Genomic DNA, 26,938 nt, shown 5'->3' with positions numbered 1-26,938 from the left:
ACCGGCCTTCTTCCTTCGCCACGTGTCTGTTAGTGTACCGCGCGCCAAATTTGTGCCCGACACTGTACCGAAAGCTGACCAAATGTTGACCTGACTTTGACTTTGGCTAATTCCCTCATCCGAACTCCGATTTAACTTCCGTTTTCTCCTACGGACTCGTCTCGACCTCTACTTTTCAACCACGCACTGACCTTGGCCAAATTACCAGATTTTCCTTGACTCCAAATGACCAAAATACCCTTCATGCATCTTTTCCTCGTTTTTAACCGTTTTTCACATCTAACTCCGCAAAAGACACCTAATCAAGAAAACCAACCATTTTATTATAATAAAGACTCGAAACGAACTAACTCGACTAAATTAAACGACAAAGATGGGACATTTTCATGACCCATCATCTATATATTGGTTCAGTTGAGAACAAAAAAGGTGTGGATTTTTCTCTAAGGAAAAATATACAGCTCTCTCTCTCTCTCTGAATATACACCTATTGGAGAGAGAGGAATATAGAGAAAAAGTTCCCATTCTATCAATCTAGTCAAGAAGAAGAGTTCTTCTCAACCTTCTAGTAAGTTCTAGCAGTCTGAAAGGAAGGGAGATCAAGTCTATTCACTCGGTGTCTCAAGTAGAGGAGCTACAGTTGGAGCTCTCGATCTTTGCATGCGATTGGAATGGTTCGAGGGAAAAACGCGTCAAGGTATTTATCCCTCTCTAGTTCATTGATTAGTTTATGCATAACGATCCTGGGCAATCTAGTGTTAAACATGAGATGTTTGAGATTCCGCTTACAACACTAGTTAGTGTATAGGATACACAAAACCCTACACTCTCTCCACCACACATATCTCTCCACGTCACCTTTGTCTCTCTCTCCAACTCACCCCCCTCTCTCCCTCTCTCTTCAACTCACCTCTCTCTCTCTCTTCAACTCACCTCTCTCTCTCTCCAACTGACCTCTCTCTTCTCCGACGAAGGTCGCCAACCGGAAAATTTTCCCGTCGGCGACCTTCGTCGGAGAAGAGAGAGGTGAGTTGGAGAGAGAGAGATGTGGCGTGGAGAGATTGGTGGAGAGGGAAGTGAGGTGGAATTCAAGTTTTCTTTTTTATTCTATTTGAAAAAATAGTTATAGGAGGGGTAGTTAGGACATTTACATAAAAAAGGGGGCCATACTTGAATTTACAGAAAATAGGGGGCCATAAAAGAAGCTGGTCACAAAGTAGGGGTCCAAATTGGAATTAACTAAAAAAGATTTGGGTATATACCTTCGCTCTTCCTAGATCTGAATCGTGGATCCGCCACCACCAAGAATATTTTAGACTTTGTAGAATCGGATTTTGCCTATTGCGGGACTAACTGTGGGTGTCCATTGTGAAAGGTGGCCAATACGTGGACAACCAATTTTCTTATATGGACAACTAGAAAAATTAAAATTTTTATACGGACAACAATTTTTAAGGGGACATCTTTCTATTAAATTTCACTCTTGTCATCTAAGAATTAGAGGTTTTATTTAAAGTCTTCCCTCTTTTCTTTTATAAACCGTAATTTTATTCTAATTCTTTTACTTCTTCTTCTTCATCACCCACAAATTTATAGAGAGAGAAACTTTGGACATACATTGTTCATCATGGCACTAAGAACCCTAGAACCCCTTGAAATAAATAAAAACTCTAGAAAATAGATTTTTTCTATCAAACAACAAGCAGATCCCCACGTCTGAATTTCACGCACCAAAACTCAGAAGCAATCACTGCTACTGTTTCATGGGTTCTCCCCGAAACCAAAACTCAATTCATCAAAGAATAACAACAATAAAATCCAAAACAATTTCATCAAAGAATTAAAACCCACTTTAGATTCGTCTTCATCAACATCCTCTTCATCAAGAAGACGGAAAATCAGGGTTTGGCTATTGTTTCGAAACACATCAAGAGGTAGAGCATTAGATAATGATTCATTATGAAAGTACACAAATTTATCTAAGAAAACAATAGATGATGAGAAGATTTCTAGTTTCCCAATAGGCAATAACACCACATCACTCTCTCTAAAAACCTTTTCTCTCTCTAGAAATATGATAACTTGTTCATTGATATCCCAGTTGGAACTGATTATGATCCCCTCTCTAAACTTTTTTTTGTCTTAATACTTCCTTCTTATACTTGTGAAATAAACTTGATCATTTGTTTTCAGAAACATGAAGCAATTAAAACCGAATGGGTTGAAGAAAAAGAAAAGGGCACGAGAGAGGACTTTTAGGTTTAAAACTTTCTGCCAACAGGAGCATCCTATCGAGTTTAATGACTCATTTCGCCGAAACATCAAAAACTTCTTGGTTGAAAGATCATTTGCCGGTCCACTGAAAAGAACAGTTAGGTTAAGCTTTTTATTTCTAATTATTGTATTTGTTAATGGTCCTTAGATTAATTAGGTTAATATTCAAGTCTTTATAGAGTTGTCTTCTTATTAAATCAAAGTCAACTAAGTGAAACACAGTTGACTCGCTCCAGACCTAAAAATAGTTGTCCATATAAGAAAATTGGTTGTCCACGTATTGGTGAAAATGTAACTGGCCCAAAAAATGAGCATACTATAACGTGGGCGTGTTCTCACCCCTTTGGGCCGTTTTCTTCTTCTTCTCTTCTTCCCTTCGATTTCCCCTAGCGCCCATACGAATTCGAAACTCACAGGTTCCCGCACCTCCTTCTCCGTCAATAAGGGTTTTCAGTTTCGGAGTTTCACATTACAGAGTAGTCTCCCAATGTTTTCTTCAGAAACCAAAGGCTTAGAAGATTTTTTTGATCTTTAAACCCCCATTTATCATCATTACCTGTTAAAAGTCTCTTTATTTTATCTTTTAACTAGATAGATGTCTACTACCCTCTTCTTCTCTTCTTCCCCAGTTCTATTCTCTTCTCAAATAGCTTCATTTCCTGTAAGTTAAGACGTCTCTCTCTCTCTCTCTCTCTCTCTAACTCCATGGAGTTTTTATTTTTTTCTCTTGACAACTTCATCTGAAATTTTCTACTGTAAATTGTTACAGAATCTCAGAGGAGCAAAATGGGGGAATGGGATGGTTTCAAGTAAGAGAAATGTTATGACAAGAATCAGAGCTGGGCCAAAGAGGATATCTTTTGATAAAGATTGCAGAAAGTCTTTACAAACTGGTGTTGATAAGCTAGCTGATGCTGTTTCAGTCACTTTGGGGCCTAAAGGTATCATCATCATCATCATCATCAATCATTTTCTAATCATTGACTAAGAGAATTTCCCACCTTTGATTTGTTAAATAACTCCTAATTTTTCGATAATCAATTGAAATAACAATCTCATTTGTTCAGCCTCCAAAAACAAAGTCATGTTGTTCAATTCTTTCCATTTGATTCGTGTCTTGAAAATTTGGCTTTGAGTGGTTTGATGTTTAAGAGAATGGTTAAGGGTATCTTCTTTTATGAATAGAGAATGTCTAATTAGAGTCCAATGTTATTTTTAGTCATATGGTCTGTCCTATTTATACACACAATCCTTCACGAATAGATCATTTTTTCGCGTGAGCTGTTGCTTATGAAAGCAAAGGAATGTCAGAAGCATATGAGTAAAATGAGACTGAATCAGAACAAACTCAAGACATCTTGTAAGTTTGTGAAGGAAGTCGAACTTTGGCAGTAATGAGAGTCATTGCCTAAATCAGAGTGGATTACAGGTAGAGAAACTGTAATGTTTGTTCTTGGATTTAGTACTAATAATTTTTCAAAAAAAAATTTAGTACTAATAATTAATAGTAATGTATAGGTACTAAGTAATGTATATGTAGTTTCATGGCCTTTTTAGGTTTCTTTCTGATGACCCGTTTTCTGCTCTTGGCCTTTACGGATGTTATGGACATTGCGTGTTGTTACCATTTCAAATAGTCATCCCTTTGCTCTCAAGTTCTGTTCAATTCGGAAGTTATGGACATCGCATGTTGTTACCACAGAATGTTATTTATGTGGTGCTGTTTAATTCGGAGAAGTTATGTCTCAAGTTCTCCCTTTGCTCTTTGATTTGAATTAATAAATTGGATTTTAGTTGAAAAATGCAGGACGTAATGTAATTCTTGATGGACCCGGGACACTCAAAATAGTTAATGATGGAGTAACTATTGCTCAGGCCATTGAACTTCCTGATGCCATTGAGAACACTGGAGCAATGCTTATCCAGGAGGTTGTTTAAACGTCTAATGTTTTGGTCTCTATTAATTTATTTTCATCTTTAATAATATTTTAATTGTGGGATTTGCTTCCAACTGCAGGTTGCTAAGAAAACAAATGATTTAGCAGGTGATGGCACAACTACTGCTATTATTTTGTCCAGAGAGATGCTCAGGTATGGGATGCTAGCTGTTGCTTCTGGGGCTAATCCTGTTCCTCTGAAGAAAGGAATGGACAAGACCGTGAAAGAACTGGTCAGATTGCTGAAAATTCAATCTAGACCAGTTAAGGGGAGAGAGGAGATACAAGGTGACAATCTCTATCTACAGGGACGCCATTTATGAAATTCATTAAGGTTCTGTTTGGTACCTGCGGATTGTTTTTGAAATTCCGGCATCTCATTAGCGTTGTCTAAGTTTATTGAGTGCTATCACTTGTACCAATTTCTTATTAGCACACATGAATGTGACAAAATAGGGTGAATATTTGTAGCTATGTATAAAGCACAAATTTTCAAACCTTATATGGGTAAACTAGAAAGTGGTTCGTTTGGTAGCGCTCGTCAAGGCATAACTTAGGCGTTAAAATTTGGAAAGCTTTCCTAGATACCAGGCAGAGCTTAAATTGAGAAATATATAGAACTTGTAAATTTTTAAAAAAGATGGATAACTTTTTCCAGCTGTGGCGTCGATTTCTGCTGGAAATGATGACTTCATTGGGAATCTAATTGCTGATGCGATAGAAAAGATCGGGCGGGATGGAGTTATCTCCATAGAGGCATCATCATCCTTTGAAACTTCTATTGTGTTCGAAGAAGGAATGAAGGTATATGATTACAAACTCTTTTGTAATCCTTAAATGATAAGTTTTTGGGCTGTGGTCAGTACTTTAGGTTAGTGGTACTAATTGCACACCTGCAACCATTGGATTGTTGTTGGAAGTTTTGTCAACTTTATCGGTTCTGTTGATGACCATAACCTATCTTTTGCATGTAAAGCCTTAAGGTCAAATTTGGTTTAATGTCTAAGAGAATCTGCCATCGCTAGTTTTGATTTGTGAAGGAGAGTTAGCAGGTGAAACCAAAGGATGTCTGGTTGCAACTTGGGTAAAGAATAAAGATGGAAAAGCTACGAAAAGAGATTGACAAACAAACATTTCTCCTGGCTAGTTTCCACCATCAGATTTGGAATATTATGTTTCCTAATATTTTCCATTTCCCGTTGTTTTGTTAGGTTTCGACTTTGTATAAAGGTCGTATCTGTTACTTGAGAACTTATACATTGGCAATAGGTTTCACTGTAAATTGGTAGATGTACATTGCACAACTAAAATGAACATATTAAAAATAAGTGTCGGAGAACACAGGTTACATTTGGATAAGGATGTCTATGTTGTGATATTCTCCCAATGTAACAGACAACTAAAAAGATAGTTGCAGTATGCAGAAATTACTTTTTAACTGAGTTGTATATATTTTTATTTATTTATCTATATATGTTTTGCAGAAGATTTAGGGGGCAATTTATTGTCATCTCTTCTTAATTAGCTTAGATGTTTATAGGAGCCTTTATAATTACTGCTTGAGTTGAAAAACTAAATGTGATCGAGGAGAGGATATGAAGGAAAATGGGTAGATATTTACTCAGGGAAAAAGAGACTCTAGAGAGGGCCACGGGACACAGTTTGCCCTCTTTTTCTGGAAAATAATACTTCAGACATTCAGAGAAAACTTTCTTCCCTAAAAAGCTGGCAACAAAAAATTTCTAGTTATTGAGATATTTTAGCTGATTTTCCTGGGAAAAATAGACAATCAAAATAGTCTAGTTTGATGTTAGGCTTCACAATTGAGCATGTTTTACAACTTAATACTGAGCTATAGGTTTACTACCCTCTGCTGCTGTATTGCAGTTTCATTTGGTCTCATTTTCGTATTTTGTATTTGGATGCTTCTTAGATCTCTTTCTCTCTCTACAGATAGACAAGGGTTATATGTCTCCAAAATTTCTTACGAACCCGGATCAAATGACTCTAGAGTTTGAGAATGCTAAAGTTCTTGTAACTGATCAAAAGATTACCAGCATGAAAGAAATTGTTCCTTTACTGGAAAAGATAACCCAGTTAGGAGTTCCACTATTAGTCATTGCTGAAGATATCAAACATGAAGTACTTTCAACACTCGTACTAAACAAATCACGAGGCATAATTAATGTCGCTGCTATCAAGTGCCCCGGATTTCATGAAGGAAAGAAGGCTATTCTGCAAGACATTGCTCTAATGACCGGTAAGTCTACATTAAGTTCTTCGGTGGTTTTCTTTTTATCATTGTCTCTTGTCTGTTGTCTGTTGTCTGTCTCGGTTGAATCTGAATCAAATGGACCCAAAATTAACCTGAATCAGCCATTCAGATGAGACAGACATCACAAGTTAAAGAAAAACAATCTGAAACCTGGCTCGAGTCAATTCAGACCTCGAGTGGATCAGATTTAGATCCGACATTGAGATAAAACAAACTTTACCCTAGTCTCAATATAAGAACTAACACATGGAAGTTCACATTTTTATTGACTAATTGAACGCCTTATACTGTGTAATAACAATATACTACTTACTTTGCCCGTAATTTTGTGATAGGTGCTGATTTTCTTGCTGGGGAGTTGGGTTTGACACTGGAAGGAGCAACTTCTGATCAGCTTGGTATTGCCCAAAAGATAACAATAACCAGTAATTCAACTACTATTGTTGCCGATCCAACCACTAAGGCTGAAATACAAGCAAGAATAGCACAGATAAAGAAAGATCTAAGTGAAACGGATAATTCCCATCTTTCGAGGAAGCTTTCTGAAAGGATTGCAAAGCTCTCAGGTGGTGTTGCCGTAATCAAGGTATGCCACTTTTGGCTAAAAACTTTCTGTGGGTTATACCCAAGTTTATGATCTTCTGAATTATAATATATGAATAGGAGTGTGTTTTTTTTTTGAAAACTTTGAATTAATATTAAAAGAAAGAAAAAAAGAAGAAACTATACAAGGGGGGAGGTAAGGGGATTCCTCACGAAACCCACGCCTCCCAATTCCAAACAACATTTCGCCCAAATAAAAATAGGAGTGTGTTCACCATGATAATATACTTGTAACTATTGCATATCTCTGTCATTTTTTCATTTAATTTTCATACTCATTGTCTCATAGTTGGATGCTTTCTAAAAGGCCATTCATAGTTAATCTGGTGTATTTTGTTTTTACCTTCTTGTTTGCCTTCTTTTATATTTTAACCCACTATAGTGTCCCATTTGAATCCCTTGGTCTTCAATCTTGGAAACCCCTCAATTCCATAACTTATTTCACTATGTTCATCCGGTCTACTAGGCCAACAATTGGATTTCGGCGCTATTTCTGAAATGCAAGACAACCTTTTAATTTCACCACTTTTTTGTTCCATGGTTGAGTACCCCAAGTACTGAATATAATAACGGAACAGATTTATCTGATTTAGCTTCTTCCCGAGATCTACTAAACTGATACCAGTTCTTATATGAGATAAAAGAATAAAAAAAAACCATCCTTTATCTCTCTCCCTAAATTATCACAACAGAAAACGGAGAATGAGTCTAACCTAAATGATCAGCCCCACACCTGTACTAGAGGGCGGACACGTTAAGTAGATTAAAACTAATAAGGACTCCAGCTATGTTTCTCCTGCACAGAAGAAGTCCAGGGCACTGCTACTGCACCTTCATAGATAGACACAGATTGAGCAATCTAAGAACAATTTGCACGGTTTAGCATGTTGCAGAATATTCTGGCAAGGGCCTGAAGATTTTATACATTGTTTTCTAAGCATAGTTGCTTTTGCTAATATTTCATGCAGTTCTCCAGTTAAGTTTCCCCACAATCTCAATTTATTTTGTATTCTGATTTACTTGTGTTCTTGCAGAAGCTCACATTGATGAAATGTTAATGAATGTAATAGCAACAAAAGTATTATGTGTTGGCCCTGTATATCTCGGTTTAAATTCAGTTGAACAGAAAAAAAAAAATCAAAGTAGTACATGTATGATAGAGCGTTCCTCTTCCTTCCCGTTCACGTTCTCTATTGTAAACTGTAAAGATAGTTCAAATATTGTAAATTTTATAAAGTAGGGTCTTGCTGTGCTCACTTTCGAAGCCCATGGTTTTTAGGTTGGAGCACACACAGAGGTGGAACTTGAAGAGCGGAAACTTCGAATCGAGGATGCAAAGAACTCGACATTTGCTGCCATGGAAGAAGGTATAGGTCCTGGAGGTGGAGCAACCTACTTACATTTAACAAAGTATATTCCTAATATAAAGGACTCCATGGAAGACCCTGAAGAGCGGATTGGTGCTGATATTATTAGAAAGGTACTTTTCATATCTCTTCTCTGTATCTTTTCTGAAATAATAATTTTTGTTTGATGGGGTTAATTTTATTTCTTTTAAGTATTTTATTCTCGGCGAATCGATCATCTTCAAAAAAAAGGAAAGTATTTTCACTGAAGTGAATTAACCCTTGTGTCAAGAATTCGTAGTAGTCTTATATTTTAGATCATCGAAGAAAGTGGAGTAAAAACCTTCTATGTTTATTAAAATTCTTCCTTATCTTTGTCTCATGGGTTTCAGGCACTTCTAGTTCCAGCATTATGTATTGCGAATAATGCGGGAGTCGAAGGATCGGCAGTCGTAGAGAAACTTCTGACTTGTGATTCGGAAATTGGATATAATGCTATGACGAATAAGTATGAAAATCTTATGGATGCAGGAGTTATAGATTCTTGTAGGGTCTCAAGATGTGCACTTCAAAATGCAGCATCCATTGCCGGTGTTCTTCTCTTAACACAAGCTGCTCTAGTTGAGAAAGTGAGTCAACCTAAACCAACTGTTCCTCTTGTCCCTGGGATAAGTCCTTAGCTGCAGAATAGTAAACTGAAAAAAGGAAGAAAGAAACTAAGTAGATGAAAGCTGGGTGAGAAACTACAAAAAGGTCAAGAAATTTCTTACCTGGGTACCATTTTCTCTAAATCATAACTCCGCTACTCGCTCTTCCTCTACTTTGGCTCCAATAAGTAGCCGCGCAAATTGAAATGTTGACGACAGTGTACGATCAGACGGACAGCTTGGGATGTACTGAACCCCATCATTGAGTGCACATTGCTTGCTCTTAGGAAGTTCAAAAAAAAAAAGTGCTCTTATTCATGCTCAGACTTTACATGGTTTTTTAGTTGATATATGATAGAAGTAGGTAAATTTTGTTCTTTTATTTTAACAGTGGGTACCATAGAAGAGTTATAGACAGAATTCAGAAGTGAGAAGTAGTTGGTTTAGTTAGAAGTAAAGGACATACTTCTCTATCCTTATTCATTTTTTGCATTTTATATCCTAGTTTTGTAATTTATCCCTTTCATAACTGTTTATGTTGAAATTATTCAACTTGCTCTCGATATAAATGTGTGTTTGTAGTTTCAAAAAAAATAAATGTGTGTTTGCAGATATCCTCTCAAACTAGCCAATTCTGTTAAAAAATGTGTTAACATTTTTCATATTTGTTCTTTATATCAACCCTTTACGACTACCAATAGCAAAAATGTTATTTTTGGGTGTTACTATGAAGAAATATTTCACTGAAATATATTTATCCAGCAAAAATTTCCACCAAAACCGAAATTTTATCATGTAACTGTGTTCTCCGACCCAACAGTTTACATTTTAGCGATACTGGGTCTAGATCTCTTAAGGAGTTTTTTGAGGAGAGAGAAGCTCCCGGCTGACGTCAGCCCTATCTCTCCTTTCCACTCCTGCCGAAGATCAGATCCAGCCATCAGAAACCCTAATCTCTCCCCTGTTGAGTATCAAGCCTCCTTGAGAATCACTCAAGATCCTCCTGGGAACTCACTATTCCTTTAGCTAGTCATAGAACTATAAATTTTACAGTCGGATTGATTGCCTTTCCACCCAATCGTCGCCGGCGCTACTCCCATCCACTTCATTATTGCTTGCATGCAGGAGAGCTGCTCTTTAGAAGGTATCACGCTCGTTGGTGGAGCATCACCTCGAGGTCAATCGATGCAGGTGAAGCAATAAACGCGAGATATCATCACCCACGCCACAGTACGCAACCCAAGGTCAGTCACCCGAAAACCCTTTCGACTTCTTAGTATTAACTGCTTCCTCTCTCTCTCTTTTTGGTTTGTTTTCTTTTTGTCGTTTCGGTTTTCGTTGGTAGTCTTCGAGTCTCCTCTGTTTTCTCTTCTTCCTTTAGTCTTTCTGTTTCTCGAGATGTCACTCGTCTTGTCCGACGAGTAAGACGAGACAGGTGGTAGGTGTCGGCCAATACATGAGCATGCATGGCGATCATGCCTTATTTTGGATTCTACTCGTCATGATCCTTTTTATACCCCTCCAAACTCCCCTACTCTCCGCAACCACCAACCCTCATACCTTCTGTTCCTCTCCTTCCTCTTCTCACTACAGAACCTTCTTCACCCTCTAACCTAATGGCCACCCACTTCGCAATCTCCCCCCGAGGTCATCTATCTCTTAGATACCAAAAACCTTCCATTAACCATGATCTTCAAGAAACTCAGGAGGGTTGGGTAGCTCGGTGGTGCTGCCCAGAAAACACTTCCCTAGCCCAAATCAGGAGGATGCTTTTCCCCCTCTCGGTGTTCTTCCGAGATTGCTTCTACTCGCCGTTGGAGGGACCGATCAATTCTTTCCTCATTAAACCTAAGAGCCAGTTTGTCCTCAACACTCTTAATGCAGGTCGTCCCTGGATCCTTCGAGGAAGATTACTTGTGCTTAAACAAGTAGTGCTCCCTCTCGAGGAGGAGGTGGATGACCTTTTCTTTGAACCCATGTGGTGTACTCTCTACAAGCTTCCTTTGGCTATTCAAAATAAGGAGGATTTGGATGTGATTTTTGAGCGAATGGGCAAAATTATCGAGATCAAACCTCGGAGTTTAGGATTTATCAACAATAAGGTCATCAAAGTTCATTTCCTCTATGATGTGAGAACCCCTCTGCTGGCAGTCATCAACTTCCTGTTCGCCGATAGGGAGTGTTCTATCAATATCAGCTACCAAAAATTTCCGGGTGCGATCTGCCAAACCTGTCGAATCATTGAACACCCAATCGGTCCTTGCCCTGAACTAGCTCCTGTCCCTCATTCAGACGAAGGAGACGACTCAAGTTACGAACCCATGGAGGACGACGATGTCGAACCACAAAATTTCGAGGTGGAAGAACCAATCTTAAGGGCACCCCCACCATCCCCTGTTAGAGGCACCCACCTGATCAGCCAGAGAATCACTGCCAGGGGCAAACGAGTCAGACCAGGTTCATCCCATCTGTCCATCAGCTCCTCAGATGAATCCACCCAATCCCCGCGGCTTCGGGCCCGGTTGGTGGAAGATGCAGAATCCCGTAGTCTCCTTGATGAATCCAACATGCTTTACCAATCCCTTGATCTTACCATTGCTCGTGAGGCGGACGGCGCCTCTATACCACCTGTCTAGTCTCGTTCTTGTTTTTTGGTTCAGTTTGTTTTGTCGTTTTGGCGGTTGTATTTTCTAGTTTGTTTAGTTTGTTTCTTGTTCACTGGTGCACCTGCAAGAGTTGGTTTGGCCACGTAGGTGGTAGTGTGGTGGCTCGGTCCCCACCTTTTTGCTTCTCTTGCTAAGTGCACCAGGCTTGGTTGGTCCCCTGTTTGGGGTGTGTTCGGCGAGGGCGCCTTTAGTTAGTAGAGGGCCCTCTCTCGGTTTGTTTTGCTTTGGGCCGTTGCTAGTAGTTTCTTTCTGTTTTTAGTGTTGGTGCTTTTTTGTTTTTTGTTTCTCTCTTCTGGGCCTGGGTGTGTGTAGGAATGGCTTCAGCAAGCCTGTCCTCTGGCCGAGACCCGGTTTTACCCAAATCCAATAACCCGAACCCGAGCCCTCTGGCCATTCTGGCCTGGAACGTCCGGGGGTGTGGAAGCTTCCTCAACAGGAAACACCTCTGGACGCTTCTAAAAGAACAAAATCCGGATGTTATTTTTCTCTCAGAAACCAAATGCATGAACATGAACATCGACAAACTGCTCAATCTTCACAAAACCTTCAAAAAAGTTACAGTAGAACCGATTAACAAAGCGGGAGGTCTTGCTCTTTTCTGGAAGTCAGATATCGATCTTACGGTTCTACAGACAACTCAACACATGATCCATGCGTCTATTAACTTGGATAATCAAAATGAACAATTATTGCTCACGGGTTTCTATGGGTGCCCCTATAACAAAGACAAGCTCAAACCCTGGGAAGCCATTCGAAACATCTCTGAGGAACTTCACTCGCCTTGGTTAGTAATCGGTGATCTGAATACCATTATGCATCCCTCCGAAAAAAGCGGCCCCCCCAAACCTATTCCTCTCATGGCCAGAAAGATTGTTTCAAATATTCACGAGATGGGTCTTCATGACTTAGGGTTCAGTGGTCATCAATTCACTTGGTCCAATCGGCAATTCCACGGAACCCTGATTCAAGAACGTCTTGACAGAGCTCTAGCAAATTTGGATTGGATCTCCATTTATCCGTCTACTCGCATTACACACCTTCCGGGGGTGGGATCAGACCACCTTCCTATTTTACTTTCCACCCACCCCCCTTCGCATCTAAGTGCCAAACCCTTCAAATTTCTCAGAACTTGGATGTCCCATCCAGATTGCCAAAACTTCATCATGGAAAACTGGCTCCCGGCCCACCGCGTGATCCAACAAAAGCTCAACCATCTAGCCATCAAACTGTCTCAATGGAATAAAAATGTCTTCGGGCACATTGAACAGAAAATCAAACAACTTACTACCCTCCTCCAATCCTCGACCACCCCTGAGCATCTCCTTAAACTCACGGCCCAGCTTGAGGAGGCCTATAACTTTCAAGAGAGCATCTGGAAGGAAAAATCCAGAGTGGCTCACATCCAGCTGGGCGACAGAAACACAAAATTTTTTCACGCCAAAGCAATCACCAGAAACCGGAAAAACCACATATCATCCATCTTAAGAGACGATAACTCATGGTGCTCGGATATTCCGGAAATTTCCAATCTCTTCACTACCACCATTAAAAACATATCCACCACTTCACCACTCAACGACACTGGCATTATCAAATCTCTGTTCACCACCCAAATATCCGCCTCGCAGAACACTTACCTCATTCAGGCCCCCAATGAGGAGGAAATCCGAACGTCCATTTTCTCTTTAAAGCCCGAAGCTGCCCCAGGACCGGATGGTTTCCCTCCTTTCTTCTACCAATCCAACTGGGATACAGTCAAAACTGACGTCCTCCAGATGATCAAAACCTTTTTCCTTACCGCCACTCTCCCTCCCACTACCAACCATACTCATATTTGCCTCATTCCGAAAACCAAAGCTCCCCAATCCACAGCTGACTACAGACCCATCAGTCTTCTCAACACAACATACAAAATCATCACCAAAATCCTGGCCAACCGTCTGAAATCCACACTTCCAGACATCATCTCCCCTGTTCAAGCCGCCTATGTCCCGGGGCGACAAATCACGGACAACATTATCATTAGCCAGGAAATCATCCACTCTTTCAAGAATAAACGAGGTTCGAAAGGTTTCTTTGGCCTGAAATTGGATATGTCCAAAGCCTTTGATCGAGTAGAATGGCACTATCTGGAGGACATAATGGTTAACTTGGGGTATGACACTAGGTGGATTCGTATGATTCATGCATGTATATCTACCTCCACGATGGCGGTCTTGGTTAATGGTAGACCAGGTCCATCTTTCAATGTGACCAGAGGTTTACGACAAGGCGACCCTCTCTCGCCCTTCCTGTTCGCCTTGGCCATGGAAGGCCTGAGTCGTCTGCTTGATTCCCCGGACAGTCCACACAAATTTATCGGTTTCTCCACCCCGAGGTCCACCTTTATCATCAACCATTTGCTGTTTGCTGATGACTGTATCATTTTTGGTAGGAACACTCTAGACAACATCAACAACCTGATCACCATCCTTTCGGTTTTTGGGTCGGAATCGGGTCAAATCATAAACTACAACAAATCCACCATTTTCTTCTCAAAAAACACCCACCCCAAATTCAAACGTATCATTACCAAATCCCTCAAAGTCCACCAAGCCTCAAATTTAGACAAGTATCTGGGCACGAAACTGTTCATAGGGGCCAAGAAACAGCAAACTTTCGAGCCGCTGGTGGCTCAAATTCAGAATAAACTGTCAAAGTGGCAAACCAACCTCCTCTCCCAAGCAGGCCGCACAGTAGTCATCTCGTCTATTACCGCGGCGGTTCCCCGATATCAGATGCAATGCTTTGCCATCCCCAAAGGCATCAGCAAACGCATAGAGACCATCCAACGGTCATTCTGGTGGGGAAAAGAAAAAACCATTCACACTATCAACTGGAATGCAATCTGTAATCCTCGCAAATTTGGAGGTCTTGGCCTCAGAATGCCAGCCCTTGATAATGAAGCGTTCCTATGCAAACTGGGATGGCGCCTTCTCAAATCCCCGCTGGCGCCTTGGGCTCAACTCCTCAAAGCTAAATACTTCCCAAAATCAGCACAACCCCTCCCCCCAAAACAGAATCATTCTTGGGTCTGGAAATCCTTGGCAGACCCCATCGGCAAACTATCGTCACTTATCTTCTGGGATGTCAACCAAGGTACCAACATCAATATTTGGCGGGATTTCTGGATTCCCCAACATGTGCCGCCTCTTCCAAACCACAATAACTGCCCGCTAATCACGGTGGACCAATTAATTGATAATCATACTTGGAAAACGGACCTTCTCCAGAGATACTTTGATGACGAGACATGCAATGCAATTCTTAGCATCAACCTCCACCCAACAGCGGAGGATGAACAGGTATGGACTCTTACTGACTCTGGTCAATTCACTATAAAATCTATGTACAGACACCTGAGATCGGGTACAAGCACACCCGAAACAAAGGAATGGGCTTTCATTTGGAACATCAGGACGGTTCCCAGAATCAAACTGTTCTTATGGAAATGCTGCACCAACAGTCTCCCGGTTAAAGACAAAATAGGATCTTTCATTGGCAACAACTTTGGCTGCACCTTCTGCAACGAAAGGGAAACAGCAACGCACGTACTTATTCGGTGCAACTTAGCCAGGGCAATCTGGTTCCACTATAACATTAGAACTGACGGTATTGAATCGGTGACTGAGTGGATCTTGAGTTGGTCCACGCTGGAAAACGAGACGATGGAAAAATTTGCAAAAATAATGTGGTTTATCTGGAAAGCGAGATGCGATTCCTGTTTCGGGAAGAAAACAATCAAACCTATGCAACTTATCCAACAGATTCAAAGTTATGCCACAAAACTACCATTGCAACAGATAGCTAAAAGCAACGCAGTCAAGCCTCAATGGCTGCCACCCCCACCTCCTTTCCTCAAAATTAATGTTGATGCCTCTTTCAAGACTTTCTCAGTCCCAGCAGGTATCGGAAACATCATTCACGATGCAAAGGGCGAGTTCATGGTGGCCAGAGCAGACAGCATCAGGGGACAGACAGCGGAAGAATGTGAAAGTATGGCTATCCTGACCGCGGTCATATGGGCGGAGGAGCTTCGCCTGAACCACATTATTATCGAAAGCGACAACAAAAACTTGATTACAAAGATACAGGACGGCAGTAACACTATTAACTGGCAGTCAAAACACAATATAGAACAAATCAGGGATCGCATACACCACTTCGAGCATATCCAATTCCAGTTTGGCCCAAGGAAAACAAATGACAAAGCAGACGCTCTTGCAAAGTGGAGTAGGAAGCACAAAGTCAGCAAGATGTGGAGATCTTTGGATACCATGATTGATGATCTGAACTTGTAATTCTTTGGTCCGGTTTTGTATTTTCAACAAAAAAAAAAAAAAAGCAAAAATCACTAGGCAGATTCTAAGTAGAAACTCTGTCTTTCAACATGTTTCGTGTACGAGAATAATTGAAATCACGAATGATATAATTTAGGATGGAGTATAATTTTGGGTTTTCTTGATCATGTAATTTTGGGTACTAGTATCAAAAGCACCAATCATATAATTTTGGGTTTTTCGAATCATATCATTTTGGTTACCATTTTGTGTCACCAAAAGGGTTGAGAGATAGAGAGAGAGAGAGAGAGCACCCATAACTCCATAAGCAACACACAGAAAACATAGAACATCTCAACCTTAGCTCAACGATAAGGAAATCCACAACAATAACCAATCAATTTCTCTTCCCACATCCACAAATATCTTCTCAACTTCTCTTCCCTTTTTTCTCTCTCTCTCTCTAGATCACTCCCTATTCCCCACACATCTCTGCTCTTTCTCTCTCTAAGAACAGGCTATCAAACAACACAATGGCTTCCGCAACATCATCATCACCCACTTCTTTCTCTCTCCTCCCCACATCTTTTTCTTCCACCAAAAACACCCGCACCCGTTCATCACTTCAAGTGGCAGCATCTCTCTCTACTACCCCTTGCCTTCGAATCAGCAATGGATTCCGTACTCCTACAATTAGGCGTCTGGGTTTTGCTGGTTCAGTAGTGGTTGATCATCTTCTCTCTCTAAAAGTTTCAAAATCAGCAGTAAATGGGAAAGGAGTTAGAGGTGTTGTATCAATGGCAAAGAAGAGTGTTGGGGATTTATCTGCTTCTGAATTAAAGGGTAAGAAGGTTTTTGTGAGAGCTGATCTTAATGTACCTTTAGATGACAATCAAAATATCACTGATGATACCAGGATTCGAGCTGCTATTCCAACCATTAAACATTTGATCGCTAATGGTGCTAAAGTCATTCTTTCCACTCATTTGGTTTGTGCCCTTGAACCCACTTTTTTTAAATCTAGTTCTTTTGTTTCTTATTGATTCCTTGATTAGAACTAATTTTAAATTTCTGAATTTGATTTCATTTGATAGTCAATTATGAATTTTAGATATTATTCTAGTATAATCAATAACAGTTTCCTAAGATCTGAACTTGTCAAGTTCCTAGCTATAATGGGTTTTCTTCTGCATTCATTAAAACAACAATGATAGAGCAGCCGAAAGTCAAAGCGGATTTTTGGGCCGAAATTGGGTCAAGTTCAACATCTCTTTTTAAGATAGTGGAAAATCCTGGCTGATGATTGATGACCGATTTTGATCCAAAACGGGCCAAGATTTTCGGTGGTTTTGATCATTTTTGTTCTTAAAATGTTTATGTATGTCTAAGAAAGATCGATATATTATGACTTTTTAAGAGCTGAATTGTTGTTTCTTGGTTCCCAGGGACGGCCGAAGGGTGTAACTCCAAAATTCAGCTTGGCTCCTCTTGTTCCTAGATTGTCTGAGCTTCTCGGAATCGAAGTATATTTCTTGTTTCCTCTTTATTTATTTTTCTAGATTTTCTTGTTTTGAATTTTTGGTAGATGATAAAGCTGTGATTTTGTATATGGAAGCTGAGATACGGTTTATGTGGTGAGAACTGAAACAGGTTGTGAAGGCTGATGATTGTATTGGCCCAGACGTTGAGAAGTTGGTTGCGTCACTTCCTGAAGGTGGTGTTCTTCTTCTTGAGAATGTGAGATTTTACAAGGAAGAGGAGAAAAATGACCCTGAGTTCGCAAAGAAGCTTGCTTCCGTTGCTGATCTCTATGTTAATGATGCATTTGGAACTGCACACAGAGCTCACGCTTCAACTGAAGGAGTTACCAAATTCTTAAAGCCTTCGGTCGCTGGTTTCCTCTTGCAGAAGGTGAGGATTTTAAGTACTTGCTTTATCAATTTGGAGTTATATCCGCGTCATTATTAGTGGAAGTGGATAGGGTGTACTTGCCTCCTTGTTTATGAAATTCAAAGGGATAAGTGCTATCTTGAATCTTGATTATTTCTAACTTTTATACGATAGAACAAAATAACTTTTTTGTAATATTGGTAATGTGAGCGTATATGACACTGGTACAGGTGTCAGGAAAAATGGCAAATTAGTCTATGAAAAGTACTTTAAGTGGTAACTTATCATGTCAGTGTGGACTTTGGAACTCTTCGTTTATTCCTAATCTCTTTTGAAAATAGATATCTACTTAATTCTACTTGAATTTGTTTCTTGTGTTAGGAACTTGACTATCTCGTTGGGGCAGTTTCAAGCCCAAAACGGCCATTTGCTGCCATTGTTGGTGGCTCAAAGGTCTCATCTAAGATTGGTGTGATCGAGTCATTGTTAGAAAAGTGTGATATCCTTCTCTTGGGTGGAGGAATGATCTTCACATTCTACAAGGCCCAGGGGCTCTCAGTGGGTTCTTCTCTCGTCGAAGAAGACAAGCTTAGCCTTGCAACTTCACTCCTCGAGAAGGCTAAAGCAAAGGGTGTCTCTCTTCTATTACCTACTGATGTAGTTATTGCCGATAAGTTTGCTCCTGACGCAAACAGCAAGGTTTGTCTCCTTAAGCCAATCAGCTTCTGCTCTCTGATTTACAATATTTGCAAAAATAAACTCAATTACTTAAGTTGGTCGGTACTTCGAATCAACTTAAAGGCTAAAAAATGAAATTTAACTAATCTTTATATATTATACAGATTGTGCCAGCATCTGAGATCCCAGATGGTTGGATGGGTTTGGATATTGGCCCGGATTCCATTAAGACATTCAATGATGCTCTTGACACTACCAAAACCGTAATTTGGAACGGACCTATGGGAGTGTTCGAGTTTGAAAAATTCGCCGCTGGAACAGAGGTATGTTTAAAACTGTGATTATTTAATATGGTATATTTGCAACTTTGCCATCTGTATGTTGAAGTATTACGCCTAAATATGTTTCTTACTTTCACGATTCAGTGCCTGTGTATCGAATTAGCCAACCACATTATATAGAGGCTATTTGGTACGGATGGTCGTAAAAAGGGAACAAAATGAACAAGTATGAAAGGATAGAATTTGTGGATCAAAATAAAGCAAATAAGTTGATGGGTATCAACTATCACCACCACAATAGGTGTTCACCGAATATGCTTAGACAAATACAGATATACAGTAGTATCTTCTTCGGTATACCACTAGATATATATTCTTGCGCTATTTGGTATATGCACTTCTGCTCTAAAATCATGAATGCATTATGTGTTTTTCTTTTTTTGAGTTCAGATCTGAATTCTGACTCGATATCTGTGTGAACTCGAGTTTGGTTTCACAATTTTTGTGTCTTACTCATCCTAATGACTGACACAGACTGATTTTGGATCTATTTGAGTCAAACATAAAATAAGTTAGAATTATGGGCCCATTGTCTCAAATAGCTTGAACTACTGTTTCTTAAGTTAAGTAGTTAACTAATCCTATGGCCATGGTTGTAGGCAATTGCAAATAAGTTAGCAGACCTTAGCAAAACTGGAGTGACAACGATCATCGGAGGTGGAGATTCAGTTGCTGCGGTAGAGAAAGTAGGAGTAGCTGATGTAATGAGCCACATATCGACTGGAGGAGGTGCGAGTTTGGAATTATTAGAAGGGAAAGAGCTTCCTGGTGTTCTTGCCCTTGATGAAGCCATACCTGTTGCTGTTTAAGTTTTTATTTAATTTGATGTGTCTCCTTGTCTAATTTTCTTGTTTATTTTGCTTGCAATTGCAATATTGAATGAAGAGAAAGAAAGATTATGTGATGGGAGCATGAACTTGAAATTTGTAGATTTTGTATTTGATGAGGACCCCTTTTAATGAAATGACTCCTGCCTTTTCCTTTCTAGTTCTTCTTTTTTTTTTTTTTTGTTGAAAGTAGTATCTATTAAGCTCTTAACGTGCGATTACAGTATAAAGAAATTAACATAAACGGTACATTCTTCCAAATCTTTGTACTATTCTTCCTTCTCGCCCATTTAGCCAACTTGTCTGCTTGGATATTTAACTTCCTGTTTGAGTAGTTGAAAATGACGCTTCTTATCTCTCGTTGTATGCCTTTAATCTCTCGAATGTGGATATTGGACTGCCATTGCACCTGATGGTTACTGTCTTTCAGATGCGCTATGAGATTACTATTGTCACTTTCGATGATAACCGAATGGTGGCTGTTTGATATGGCCCACTTGAGACCATGAAGGATTGCTATAGCTTCACTTTCTTCACTTGATCTAGCTCTGATATAATCAAGCTTCACTTTTTCCTTTCTAGTTCTTCAATCAAGCTTTTTGATACAAGTATGGTATGCTTGTATGATATAATCAAAGGATTTTTGAGTGAGAGGCCCAAAAAATGGAGGGTAAATAAGCATTACCCCCAGCCCAAAAAAAAAATTAGAACCCAGTCCAAATTGTCAGGACAGCTCACAGTTTTCTGGTTTTTATTTTATTTATCCCTCTTTTACCCCTCCACGGGAAAGTTCTGTGTTTTCTGACAATCTGACGGACGACAGCGAAGCAATTAATTCCCCGTACATGACGTCATGTCAGAGAAACATTCAGATTTTCTGAAAATTCAAAAATGGCGTCATTTTTTGACGAAATTTCAGCCAATTTTTTTGGATCCCTCCCATTATATTTTGTTTCAACTCCTTCTTTCTTCTTATTTATACATCCAAAAATCTTCTTTATCATTCTTATTTTGTTTTTCACATTTTATCTTCTTCATCTCTTTCAATCTCTAAAAACATAAATTTTCTTTTCTTTCTCTCTCTAAAAGTTTTATTTTCTTATTTTTGGATGTTCATCATTCTTTTTTGTTTCACATTTTATTTTCTTCATCTCTTTCAATCTCTAAAAACATCAATTTATTGTTCTTACTCTCCCTAAAAGTTTTATGTTCTCATTTTTGGGCGTTCATCATTCTTATTTTGTTTCACATTTTATCTTCTTCATCTCTTTCAATCTCTAAAAACATTAAAGTTTTCTGTCTTTCTCTCTCTAAAAGTTTTATGTTCTTATTTTTCTTCTTCATCACTCTTATTTGTTTCACATTTTATCTTCTTCATCTCTAAAAACATCAAAGTACATAACCAAATGTCCAGTGCACAAAACCATTTCCGGTACAGGAGAAAATTCCCAGTTCAAAAGTGTCCAGTACTAAACCAAATGGCCAGTACATAGAACAATTCCCGGTACACAAGAAAATTCCCACTACAAAAATTTCTAGTACATAACCAAATGACTTGTACACAGAACAATTCCCGGTACACAAGAAAATTCCCAGTACAAAAATGTGTAGTACATATCTAAAAAATGACCAGCACACTAAATAGTTCCCGGTACACAAGAAAATTTCTTTATACAAATCAATGAAATACTACCAAAAATGAAGAAATTTTTTGAGATTGGAAAGAGATCAGAAATAAATCTGGAAAAAAAAAAACGAAATTTGTTGAGATTGGAGAGAGAAATATGTGTGGGAGAAAATAAAAAAGAAATAAGAAATAAATCTGGAAAAAAGAACGAAAATGGCAAGTTGGTAAATTTTGTAATGGCAATTCTGTAAATTCGTGGAAAGTAAAAGGTTTAATGTCAGGTGCGTCAGACTATTTTTCAAAAAAATTTGCATTTCCCGGGAATTTTTCGGTGGCAATTTTGTGAATTTATGGAAAGTACACAGTCTGATGGGAGGCGTGTCAGATTATTTGTCAGAAATTTTCGAGTTTCCCGGGAATTTTTCGATGGTCGTTTCGTAAATTTCAAAAAGAAGAAGGGTGTTTCGGAAATTCCACCCCTAGCCTGACTTTTTTGGACCTCCCCCTCATTCTTCATCTGCAGTGGGCCTGATACATATTGTTGGGCTGATTTTGGGCCTTTTGCCCAACCCCTCATAATCAAATGGGTTAATTCTATTTTGGCCCCCTAAAGATGACCAACTCACCAAAATGGCCCCCTAAAGATGACCAACTTCCAATTTGGCCCTCTTTTTCATTTTTTCGTTTTCTTTTCCGTCAAACGTTAGTGAGTTGTCTTTTCATACCACAATTGCCCCTATATTACATCTTCTTTGTTAACCAATTTTTTTTAAGTCCCAAGGTTCATTAATGCTTTTCAAATCAAATCAACTTTTTTTCAATTCTCAAAATACTTTTTTTCTCTCTTCACATCAACTCTTTTAATTTCTACCAAAAGTTTTGTCTCCCTTCTCTTCAACCACTCTCCATTAAAATCCCAAAAACTCCATTAAAATCCCAAAACCTCCATTAACAACACCGAAAATTTTACTGTATTTCTTCACGTCTCCATGAGACTTGTTATGGTTAATCGTTTAAGACCACTTCACCAAAATCAATCAACACTTTTCAAATTGGTATTCGATCTATAAAATTATCCCTCCAATTTCTTCTTTCACATAGCATTCTGGATTTTTCACAAACATCTTATTAATCTAAGCTTCAATTTCACAGTTTAAGCTTTAATGCAGATTGGGGTCCAGTCTTCATATCAGTTATGTTGTTCATCTTGTTATCCCCAGGCTTGTTGTTTCAGTTAATGGGTCAGAACTGATTAATTGAGTTCAGGAACTCCATACAAGTGGTGCTTCTTCTTTATTAACTCTTTTATTTACTTTGGTCAAATCTGTATCTTCTGGTTGGCTAGTAAAGTCCATCTTTATACGGGCTCTTGATTATAAGTTCTTGTTTTTTTATCATCTTCTCAAATTTGTAGGAAATTTGATGTTTTTGTTATTGTTTTGTTGTTATTGATTGGTTTTAATGAATACCCTCAATTGAGTGTCTACTAATTAAACCATAGATGGCTTGTTTGAAATAAATTACAAACCAAAAAGACAATAAAACTCAAACATGGGGAGATTTTGATTTCCATTCATAACTTTCTCTCTCTAGAGAAGAACAAAATCTGGTTTACACCATGAATTAAAAATTACTAAGCATGAATATGAACACCAATGGCAGCCACCAAAATGGTGAATAAATAGAAGAAAAACACGGCATGAACAAGTATAACTAAACCACTTTTAGACATGTTCCCAAATTTCACTTCAATGTCGTAAAAAAATTTTGACTAACAAGGAAGATAGAGTTTAGGGGCAATTTTGATAAAATTTTTGGTGTTGTTAATGGAGTTTTTGGGATTTTAGTGAAGAGTGGTTGAAGAGAAGGGAGACAAAGCTTTTGGTAGAATTTAAAAGAGTTTATGCGAAGAGAAAGGGAAAAAAATATTTTGAGAATTGGAAAAAAGTTGAATTTGATTTGAAAAGCATTAATGAACCTTGGGACTTCAAAAAAATTGGCTGACAAATAAGATGTAATATAAGGGCAATTGTGGTAGGAAAAAGACAACTCACTAACGTTTGACGGAAAAGAAAACGAAAAAATGAAAAAAGGGGTCAAATTGGAAGTTGGTCAACTTTAGGGTCCATTTTGGTGAGTTGGTCATCTTTAAGGGGCCAAAATAGAATTAACCCTAATCAAATCATATCTGATATAAATAGGATGTGGGTATACTTTCTTCACAACTAAATACGTGATACTGATTCTCCTCAAAAGAGTACATCATACAACTTTAGTATAGTTCTTACATAACCAGCAGGGTGCACTTTTATGTAATTTTCTTGCAAGATAATTGAGAAATAGACCATTATCTGTTTCTTTTTTTTTTTGGTTGAAAGTGTAAAACCATTATCTGGTCTTAAAAAGATGTAATTTTTTTTTTGTTCTCTTTGGGGTTTATGACTTTACCCCTTCAATCTTAATGGGTCATCGAGTTTGCCTCTCTCAGTAAGTGGTAATTGAATTTACTCACTTGGACTTACTATTTTTGTTAACAACACTCTGACAATGTTTGAGAGTGGTAAAAGAATATGAGTACCAAGAATATGATAATATGATTTTAGTAATTGTAATACTTACTTAGTGTTAAGTTTAGTAAAAAAAATATGATTCGTAAAGACTTATTTTGTTCGTATATAATTGAAGTTATGATTTTAATTTCCTTACAACAAATATGACGCTAGTATTTCAACCATAATAATAAGTCGAAGGAGGTAAATTCAAATACCAACTATTGATGAGGATAAACTCAATTGCACTGTTGAGAAGATAAGCTCAAAAACCCTTGTTCTTTGAAATAAGAATATCATTAATATCTGAAATGATATAGCTGCTATCAGTAGTTGGAATATTATCATTATTCTAAACTTACAAACTCAAAAGCGTATGGAAAACAAGGTGTGAAAACTGCTTTACGGACAAAAAACAGACCCCTCTCCAGATGATAGCGAGGATAAACAACACCTCTACCACGCCCCTCAAAATTGAATCGATTATTACTAACGAATGCAGAGAAAAACCAAAGCAACACAAATGGAGCCCTCCATCGACACCATACCTTAAAGTCAATGTAGACGCTTCTTTCACGACACTCTCAGAACCAGCGGGAATTGGGTGTATAATACACGATGAAGAAGCAAATTTCATAATAACAGCAGCGGACACGGTACAGGGTCAGAATGCAGAAGAATGTGAAAGTCTGGCAATCCACTATAATCTATAGTATCTTATGGGCCATTCAACTGCGCATCGAGTATGTGCACATAGAGAGCGACAATCAAAACTTAGTCCAGTACATAAACAGCAAAAGTGACGGACTACACTGACAATCCAAAAAAGTCATTGAACAATCTTTGACACTCAAGGATCAGTTCACAAACATAGTTTTCACTTACGCTCTCGGGGAATGCAACACCAAAGCCGGTGCTCTAGCAAAATGGGGTGGGAACAATTGTCAGAAAAGAATTTAGAATGCAATTCCCTCTTTTATTTCCGCTTCAAGTTAGAACTTTGTACGGATGGTTTGGTTTTTTAATGCTAGCCTATTTCATCAAAAAAAAAAAAAAGACTCAAAAACAAAAGCAAGAGGGTGTATAGTAGCGGGCTCGTGTGTTACTACATTGCAGGTAAGCCATCAAAAACAAAATTGAATTTATGTGAAATTCTCTTTCCATGATTGATATCTCACAGAAGAGTTTGAAGTCTCAATTAAGTTGTGTTGCCCAAATTGATCGCCTTTTACCAATCACAAAATCTAGATATTAAACCAAAAAACTATATTAGTTTAAATTGGATAGAAGTCCATTTAAATCACTTAAATGGATGGAAGAGATTAAAACAAAAGTTATATATTTTTTGTCGAATATTGACTACAGTGGTCATTATAAGAATATTGGCACATCGATACATGTGATAAACACGATAACTCAGGCCGTGTGGTGGGGGTGTGGATGCCCGCACTGTGCCCCACCACAAAGGGGCCCACTTGCTAAAAAAAGTTTTAAGTTAATTAAATATATTATTCTCAAAGACATCTTGCCAGCCATAGAATGCTTACCAGCTCAGTTGGTAAGTTCGGTCACCCAAGGGACGCACGTTCAAGTCACATGGTGACTTCTATTTTTGCTCCCTTATATTTTTTCTTAACTTTTTTTTTTTTGTTGAAAGAGATATATAAAATTAAGCTAAGAATCATTACAATAAAGTTTAGCTAGAAAGTAAGGAACATGCTTCCATTTCATCTCACGATTCTGTCGCCTAGCCCACTTGGCGAGAAGATCAGCTTGGGAGTTTTGGGATCTCTTCGTATGATGGAATATGATACTGTCGAGCTTTGAGGTCAACTTTCGTATGTCGTGTACATGAATTTTGGATTGCCATGTAATAGCTTGTCGATGATCTTGGATATGCTTAATGAAGCTTTGCTTGTCGCTTTCAATGATGACCTTTTGATATTTTCGATCAATTGCCCATCTGAGACCGTTGAGTATGGCGATTGCTTCACTTTCTTCACTATTTCTTGCCCTGGAAACATAAGCTGCCGCTTCTATGAATTTAGACTCAGAGTCATGGACTACAAGTCCAGTTCCTATAGAGGTATTGATTGAAGTGAAAGAGGCATCTACATTAATCTTCAGAATGAGTCGTTCGGGGGTCTCCATTTTTCATCCTTCATCTTTTTTGAAATGGAGATCTCTATCTGCTTCTCCGGATAACTATTGATCGTGTTAATGATTTCTCTGGTGTCCGCCTTCACATTCTTGAAACAGCTGTCACATCTAGATTTCCAAATTATCCACAGAATAGTAGCGAAATGAGATTTGTTTTTATTATTACATCTATGTTGATCATTACTCCATGAGAAAATCCAATCCTTGATAGATTTAACATTTTCAACTATGATATTAAAGTGAAACCAAATATTTCTTGCAACAGGGCAGTGTAGGAGTGCGTGCTCTAAAGATTCAATGCAGGGGCATAAGTGGCAGTTCAAGTTATTTCCTATATATTTACCAATACGGTTTTTAACAGGTAAAGCGTTATGACAAAGTTTCCACAGGAAAAGCTGGACCCGCGGGAGGACCGGGAGTTTCCAAATGAAGTTCCAATTTAACTGTTCAGGGTTAGGGGTCATATTAGCCCTTCTCATATGATTGTATAAGGATTTAACTGTGAACTGTCCAGACTTTATCAGAGTCCATCTGATTTCATCTTTTCCTTCGTTATAAATAGGAATAACTTTAATTAAATTTCTCGTGTTTTCATCGAAATTTTCTTCGAGTATATGGTCATTCCATTCATGGTTTGTGATTAGCTGAGCGACCAATGTGAGATTGGAATTATTGAGGTTAGGGATGGGACTCTACATAGATGGTATCCAATTATCCTGCCAGATATTTATATTTTCTCTGTTGTGTACCTCCCAAATACTAAAGGTGTTAATAGTATGAAACGTTTTGCAAATGTTTT

General features: G+C 38.5%; 3 protein-coding genes across 4 annotated transcripts; 2 read left to right on the top strand and 1 right to left on the bottom strand.

Annotated features, from left to right (window-relative positions):
* Positions 1–2,541: 2,541 nt before the first annotated feature.
* CPN60ALPHA2 (TCP-1/cpn60 chaperonin family protein) lies at positions 2,542–9,694 on the top strand. 2 transcript variants are annotated; one of them, XM_086658392.1, is made up of 9 exons: positions 2,542–2,935; positions 3,044–3,215; positions 4,082–4,203; positions 4,292–4,499; positions 4,870–5,015; positions 6,165–6,471; positions 6,822–7,072; positions 8,369–8,569; positions 8,828–9,694. In XM_086658392.1, the coding sequence occupies exons 1-9, from the start codon at positions 2,870–2,872 to the stop codon at positions 9,113–9,115; spliced, it is 1,761 nt and encodes a 586-aa protein (XP_086514518.1). In that variant the 5' UTR covers positions 2,542–2,869; the 3' UTR covers positions 9,116–9,694. The 2 variants fall into 2 exon arrangements, with proteins under 2 accessions (XP_086514518.1, XP_086514519.1); XM_086658393.1 differs by having other exon boundaries at positions 2,569–2,935; positions 4,069–4,203.
* A 6,556-nt stretch (positions 9,695–16,250) lies between these two features.
* LOC147557583 (phosphoglycerate kinase, chloroplastic-like) lies at positions 16,251–19,963 on the top strand. Its single transcript, XM_086658391.1, has 6 exons — positions 16,251–17,056; positions 17,513–17,590; positions 17,718–17,978; positions 18,339–18,656; positions 18,800–18,958; positions 19,576–19,963. Exons 1-6 carry the CDS (start codon positions 16,601–16,603, stop codon positions 19,783–19,785), a joined length of 1,482 nt encoding a protein of 493 aa, XP_086514517.1. The 5' UTR covers positions 16,251–16,600; the 3' UTR covers positions 19,786–19,963.
* A 5,690-nt stretch (positions 19,964–25,653) lies between these two features.
* On the bottom strand, positions 25,654–26,130 carry LOC147557582 (uncharacterized). The gene has a single exon (XM_086658895.1). The coding sequence runs from the start codon at positions 26,128–26,130 to the stop codon at positions 25,654–25,656; it is 477 nt and encodes a 158-aa protein (XP_086515021.1).
* Positions 26,131–26,938: the final 808 nt, after the last annotated feature.

Source organism: Eschscholzia californica, unplaced genomic scaffold (assembly GCF_041429995.1).
Source record: "Eschscholzia californica isolate CP2 unplaced genomic scaffold, dmEscCali1.0.p SCAF_2, whole genome shotgun sequence".
NCBI classification, from domain to species: domain Eukaryota; kingdom Viridiplantae; phylum Streptophyta; class Magnoliopsida; order Ranunculales; family Papaveraceae; genus Eschscholzia; species Eschscholzia californica.
This window is presented reverse-complemented; position numbering and strand designations above follow the sequence as displayed.